This window comes from Anopheles moucheti, assembly GCF_943734755.1.
Source record: "Anopheles moucheti chromosome X unlocalized genomic scaffold, idAnoMoucSN_F20_07 X_unloc_1, whole genome shotgun sequence".
NCBI lineage: Eukaryota > Metazoa > Arthropoda > Insecta > Diptera > Culicidae > Anopheles > Anopheles moucheti.
Window position 1 is genome coordinate 1,514,395 of NW_026453515.1, and position 6,574 is coordinate 1,520,968.

The 6,574-nt window shown below is 43.5% G+C and overlaps 1 protein-coding gene across 1 annotated transcript; it reads left to right on the top strand.

Annotated features, from left to right (window-relative positions):
• The first annotated feature begins 1,131 nt into the window (after positions 1-1,131).
• Positions 1,132-4,466, top strand: LOC128307513 (uncharacterized protein K02A2.6-like). Its single transcript, XM_053045395.1, has 2 exons — positions 1,132-2,202; positions 4,410-4,466. The coding sequence occupies exons 1-2, from the start codon at positions 1,489-1,491 to the stop codon at positions 4,464-4,466; spliced, it is 771 nt and encodes a 256-aa protein (XP_052901355.1). The 5' UTR covers positions 1,132-1,488.
• The last annotated feature ends 2,108 nt before the right edge of the window (positions 4,467-6,574 follow it).

The window sequence follows — 6,574 nt, forward strand, 5'->3', positions numbered from 1 at the left end:
CAATAGTGACGCTGGACCGCCATCGCGCAGCAGCCATCGAGGAAGCGTCGGTCGATCAGAATCCGAATTCGGTTGGATTCATGAACTTTTTAAGCAGCAACAATTAATGATGCAAGAACAGCAACAAACGTTTATGAAGCAGCAGGAAAAGTTTATAGCAGAAATTTGGCAAAATGCACGCTGCAAGGATCCCGTGAATGTGGAACAGATAAGTGATGTGCTGGCGGGCCAAATTAAAGACTTTCGCTTCAATCCGGAAGAGCGTGTAACGTTTACCGGATGGTTTTCGCGATACGAAGACCTTTTTGAGAAGGATGCGCATAAGCTGGAAGACGATGGGAAGGTGCGGTTGCTGCTGAGGAAGCTTGGTTTACCCGAGCACGAACGATATACGAGTTATGTGCTGCCGAATAAACCCAAAGATTTTAATTTTACCGAGACGGTGAGCAAGTTAAAATCGCTCTTTGGTCCCCGTGAATCGGAGGTGAGCAAACGGTTTAAGTGTCTGCAATTGCAAAAGACTAGGCTGGAGGATTATGTGTCATTTAGCTGCCGCGTGAATAAGAGTGTGGTAGAATCCGAACTCGCAGTTTTAACCGAAGAACAATTGAAGTGTTTTTTATTTGTGTGCGGTTTAAAGGACGATAGTGACGCCGACGTGAGACTGCGATTGCTGAAGCAAATTAGAGGGAACGGATTGATAACATTACCCCAGTTAGTTGAGGAATGTCAACAAATAGTAGATCTCAAGGAAGACACTGTGATGATCGAGGGCGAGAACAAAGAAGTTAGCGTCGTGAAGGGCGGGAAAAGTGATAGACCTGGTCCGAGGTGGTCAAATAACCGTGCAAAAGAACGAGAGCAACGTGAAGCGCAAGCCAATAGACCCGCGACAAAATGTTGGCTTTGCGGTGAAGGGCATTATGCTCGGAAGTGTTCATATCGCGGTTACAAATGCAAGCAATGCTATAAGTATGGCCATAAGGAAGGACATTGTAACGCAGCTGAACGGTATAAAATATCGAGATATACCAAAGTGAGAACGGTTACAGTTAGTAGGGTCATGAGTAAAGGTAAAGGTCATGTGAATGTGATCCTAAATGGCGAACCTATAAGGATGATGGTGGACACTGGTGCTGATATCTCTATAATTTCGAGAGAACAATGGCGGAAAATCGGCGAGCCGCCATTGCGCCCACCATCTGTGAAGGCAAAGACGGCGTCGGGCAGCAAATTGCGAATTATAGGTGAATTTTGTGCACAGTTAACTTTGAAGCAACAAACGAAAAATTGTGTAGTGCGAGTCACTGAGGAACAATTAATGTTGCTAGGTGCAGATATGATGGATGTTTTCGGGTTGTGGAATGTACCGCTGGCGACGGTGTGTAATAGTGTGTGTGTAGCAACGCAAAGCATGGATGATGTTAAGAAGGAGTTCAAAGGACTATTTCCCATGATTTGGGACACTGCACGAAGGCAAAAGTGAGAATGGAGTTGAAGAAAGATGCTGTTCCCGTGTTTCGTCCGAAACGACCCGTGTCGTACGCGATGCGTCCGGCAATAGACGAGGAGTTAGATCGACTGGAAAAAGAAAGCATCATAACCCGCGTTAATTTTTCAGCTTGGGCAGCGCCTATAGTAGTAGTGCGCAAGGCTAATGGGAGTATACGCATTTGCGGAGACTACTCCACAGGGTTAAATAATGCTCTCCAGCCTCACCAGTATCCGATTCCACTGCCGGAAGAGATATTCTCGTCGTTGGCGAATTCAACGATGTTTAGCCAAATCGACCTCACCGATGCGTTTCTGCAGGTTGAAGTGGAACAAGAGTGCAGAGAGCTGCTAACAGTAAACACACATCGAGGATTGTATGCTTACAATCGACTGCCGCCGGGGGTGAAGGTTGCACCAGGTGCCTTCCAGCAATTAATGGAGACCATGCTGGCTGGAATAAAGGATGTTGCGGTGTACCTAGATGACATAGTGATCGGCGGAGCTGATGAACACACCCATATGATGAACCTCCGAGCGGTACTAGCGAAGCTGCGGGATTACGGATTTAAAATCAGACCAGAGAAGTGTAACTTTATGCAAAAACAGATTAAATATCTTGGTCACATTTTAGATCGTGAAGGACATCGACCGGATCCCGCCAAGATAGAAGCAATCGTGAACATGCCCACACCGAAGAATCCATCCGAGGTACGTTCATTCTTAGGGGCGATAAACTATTATGGGAAGTTTGTGCCCCAGATGAGAAATCTGCGTTATCCGCTTGATGACTTACTTAAGAAAGATGAACGTTGGCAATGGAGTACAGAATGCCAACAAAGCTTTGAAACGTTTAAGCGGATACTGACCTCTGATCTTCTGTTGACGTACTACGATCCGAGAAAACCGATAATTGTTGCGGCAGATGCATCGTCAGTGGGGGTAGGAGCCACGATTAGCCACAAAATGGCAGACGGGAAGATAAAAATAATACAACATGCATCCCGCGCACTTACGAAGACGGAAATGGGTTATAGTCAACCAGATCGCGAAGGATTGGCGATAATCTATGCGGTTACTAAGTTCCACCGAATGATTTTCGGACGGCGATTTACGCTTCAAACGGATCATGCACCTTTGTTGCGTATTTTTGGATCGCGAACGGGAATTCCAGTATACACGGCGAATAGATTGCAACGTTGGGCTTTAACTCTGCTGATGTACGATTTTAGCATTGAATATGTGTCAACTGAGAAATTCGGAAATGCCGACGTACTGTCTCGCTTGATAGCGAACCACGAAAAGCCTGATCCGGAATATGTGATTGCGAGCATCGATACAGAAAGAGATGTGCAGGCCATGATAGGCACCATAACACAAATAATGCCACTGACGTTTGGAGAAGTGTTGCGTGAGACTAACAAAGACCCTTTACTGCGAAAAGTACGAGATTTTGTTATGAACGGGTGGCCGAAGAAGAAAATGGAAAAATTGGAGTTAAGAAATTTTCAAGTCAGAAGTGAGTCTTTATCCACAGTAAACGGATGTTTACTTTTTGGCGAACGATTGGTGATTCCTGGTTCGCAGAAGGATAGATGTTTGCAACAGTTGCATAAAGGTCATCCCGGTATGGATAAAATGAAGGCGCTTGCGAGAAGCTATGTATATTGGCCTGGGATTGACCGTGAGATTGAGGAAAAGGTCAGGAGATGCCAACGATGTGCATCAGTTGCAAAGACACCTGCTCACAGTAATCCAATCTCATGGCCAAAATCAACTGTTCCATGGCAGCGTGTACATGTGGACTACGCTGGTCCTATCGACGGAACGTACTATTTGCTTGTCATCGATTCGTTCTCTAAGTGGCCAGAGATAGTAGCGACAACGACTATATCATCAAACGCAACTATTAGGATACTACGTGAATTGTTCAGTCGTTTTGGAATGCCGAATGTTTTGGTGAGCGACAATGGGTTGCAGTTTACAAGTGTGGAGTTTGAAATGTTTTGTACTATGAACGGTATTGAGCATATGCGTACGGCCCCTTTCCATCCGCAGTCGAACGGACAAGCGGAGAGATTCGTTGACACGTTTAAACGGGCATTAAGGAAAATGGAGGGAGAAGGTAGCACAGCACAAGAAGCTTTAGATATTTTCCTTATGACATATCGTAGTACGCCACATAAACAATTAGAACGAAACCAATCTCCTGCGGAGTTGATGTTAGGTCGTAGAATGCGTACGTGTATGGAGCTTTTGCGACCAGCAGCGAAGACAGGCATATGCGAGAAAGATTATAATTCGTTTAGGGAATACCAATGCAATGATCTTGTATACGCGAAACAATATTGCCGAAATAAGTGGAAATGGGTTCCCGGTACAGTTAGGAAGCGTTTAGGTACGGTGATGTACGAAATTATGACAGATGGAAACCGATTGTTGCGCTCTCATATCAACCAGTTACGAACACGTGTTATAGATGATAGAACGGAAAGTTCCCGAAAGTCAGATAGCAAACAGGATTCGTTTCGCATGTTAGACGTGTTGCTGGATGCTTGGGATATAAACGTAAATGAATCTAGAGCTAATACAGAGATAGCTGAATCATCGGAACCGGTATCGACACCGACGTCTTCAGTTCCATCATCTTCATCGTCTTCATCAGAATACTTATCATCACCGTCCTCGGAAATTCAACGATCGGCAACATCTCCAGGGTTTGCCACAGCCGACAGTGGATCGTCAACGCCGGTACAGCCTCTACGACGTTCTACGAGGATTCGCAGACCGCCTCAATGGATTGAGCCATACCGCCGGTATTAAAAGGGGGAGATGTTGGATACGACAATCGAGGTTGCCTGCCTCTGGGCCCGAAGTAGTGAGTGCCGCTCCCACGGGGCAATGATCGTTCTCCCTAGGATGCGTGCCTGGGTCAGGGACAGTGGTTGTTCTCGCCTAGCAGCTTAGCCGTATAGTCGTCTGTATTTCGTTCATGTAAAATTGCTCTTGTAATAGTTTGTTTTAAATATAGTTTATAATCATACAAGATCCAACACTATCTATGACTATCTGGCTGTTGTTAAAAAAAGTCGATGCGACCTGGCCATTCCATCGTAGAAAAAAAGGAACAAGGATGTGTATAAGGCAGTGTGCAGTTTTACTGCAGTTCATGAGTGCTATGCTAATCTAAATTCCTGAAACCTAACCTATGCTAATCTAAATTCCTGAAACCTAACCTATGTTAAACTAAATTCATGAAACCTAACCTATGCTAAACTAAATTCATGAAACCTAACCTATGTTAAACTAAATTCATGAAACCTAACCTATGTTAAACTAAATTCATGAAACCTAACCTATGCTAAACTAAATTCATGAAACCTAACTTATGCTAACCCTAATCTCCGCTCTGCTGTTCTGCCTCCCACTCTTCAGCGTGTGACTGAATCAGCGCCATCATCTCCGCCTTAATTTTTAATTGTCTGGCGAAGGGGAACTTGGCGACATCTTTCGCCAGCCCAGCGAAAAATGGATCTGCCAACGATTCAGCAACGTTGGAAAGTTGGGCCAGCTTCTGCTTTTCAACTTCCAACACTTGCTGAACCAAATCAGCAGTCCGTTTTTTCTGCCGACTTGTGCGTGGCGCGTAGTCCTCCTCCGGTTCAGACGCGGTCATTGAGCGTGGCGCTGGAAAATAAACAATATATGTTTTGAATGAGTTTTGAAGGTCGATGAAAATGAATTTCATTTAATTAATTTCTATTACCATCAACGATGATCGGTTCCACATCGTCTTCGTCCTCTTGGTAATCGAGATATTCTAAATGCGAAATGGAGCAAAGATAAATAAGTGCATTAACGTACGATTGCATATATCAGTATTTATAACTATATTACCTTCCTCTAGCACTTCGACCTGCGCTTCCTCCTCTTCCTGATTTGGATGATCCCCTGTGGTATAAATTTGTATATAATTAATTACTTGCAAAGATTTGAATAAGATCTATGCAATTACCGTACTGAATTGGCGGAATGTTGCTAACGCATTTGCGTGAAGCGTATACATCTTTCAAAAACCGCAAAGCTTCGAAATACCGCCACGCCGAAGTTGCAGGTGCTGCTGACCCCGTCGGCATATTTTGCTTCCGCAACTCTCTGCCGTACTGCGAGCGAAGGCTTTGCCACTTAGTTTTAACTAAATGGCCTGAAACAATAATAATTATTTTTATCTCTTCTTTATTTCAGATTTCTATCTACTGGGTTATCCTACAGAGCCTTGTCCCAGAGCTTCAAAATATCAAACCAAACTGTAGGTTTCATCATATACAACACTTGTGAAGCTATGTGGACGACGCTGCAACCATTACATATGCCTTTTCCATCATCCGACCACCTTTTAAATGTATCACAAGAATTTGAACGGCAGTTTGGTTTTCCGAACGTTGTTGGCGCCATAGATTCGAAATATGTTCGAGTCAAATGTCCAAATCGATCTGGGTCTCAATTTTTCAATTATAATAAGTTTTTTTCGGTCCATCTTCAAGCGATTGTCGACGATAAAGGAAGATACATTACCGTAGATATAGGAGATTATGGTAGACGAAGCGATAGCGGCGTGTTCATGAACAGCAACACATTTCGAAACATAGAAAACAATACTTTACGATTTCCCCCATCTAGGCCAATTGAAGGATGCTCCATGCATATGCCATATGTGTTACTCGGAGATCAAGGATATCCGCTTAAAGATTATTTAATGAGGCCATATCCTGCCAACAGTGGTGAAGCGGAGGAATTATACAATAGGTTTCATAACAGCATTAGAAAAATTGTTGAATGCACTTTTGGAATTACAGTTTGTAAGTGGAGGTGTTTAAAAACTGAATTGCAAATGGAGCCTAAGAATTTAGATGTCATAATTAAAACAATATGCTTATTGCATAATATATGTATAGACTTTAGAGGCAATACAGGTAGAAGTAATACAACAAATATACCACAAGAGATCAGTCGACGCAGTAGGCGTAATAATAATGCAACCAGAAGGGCATACCGAATTAGGGATGAATTTAAAAATTTTTTC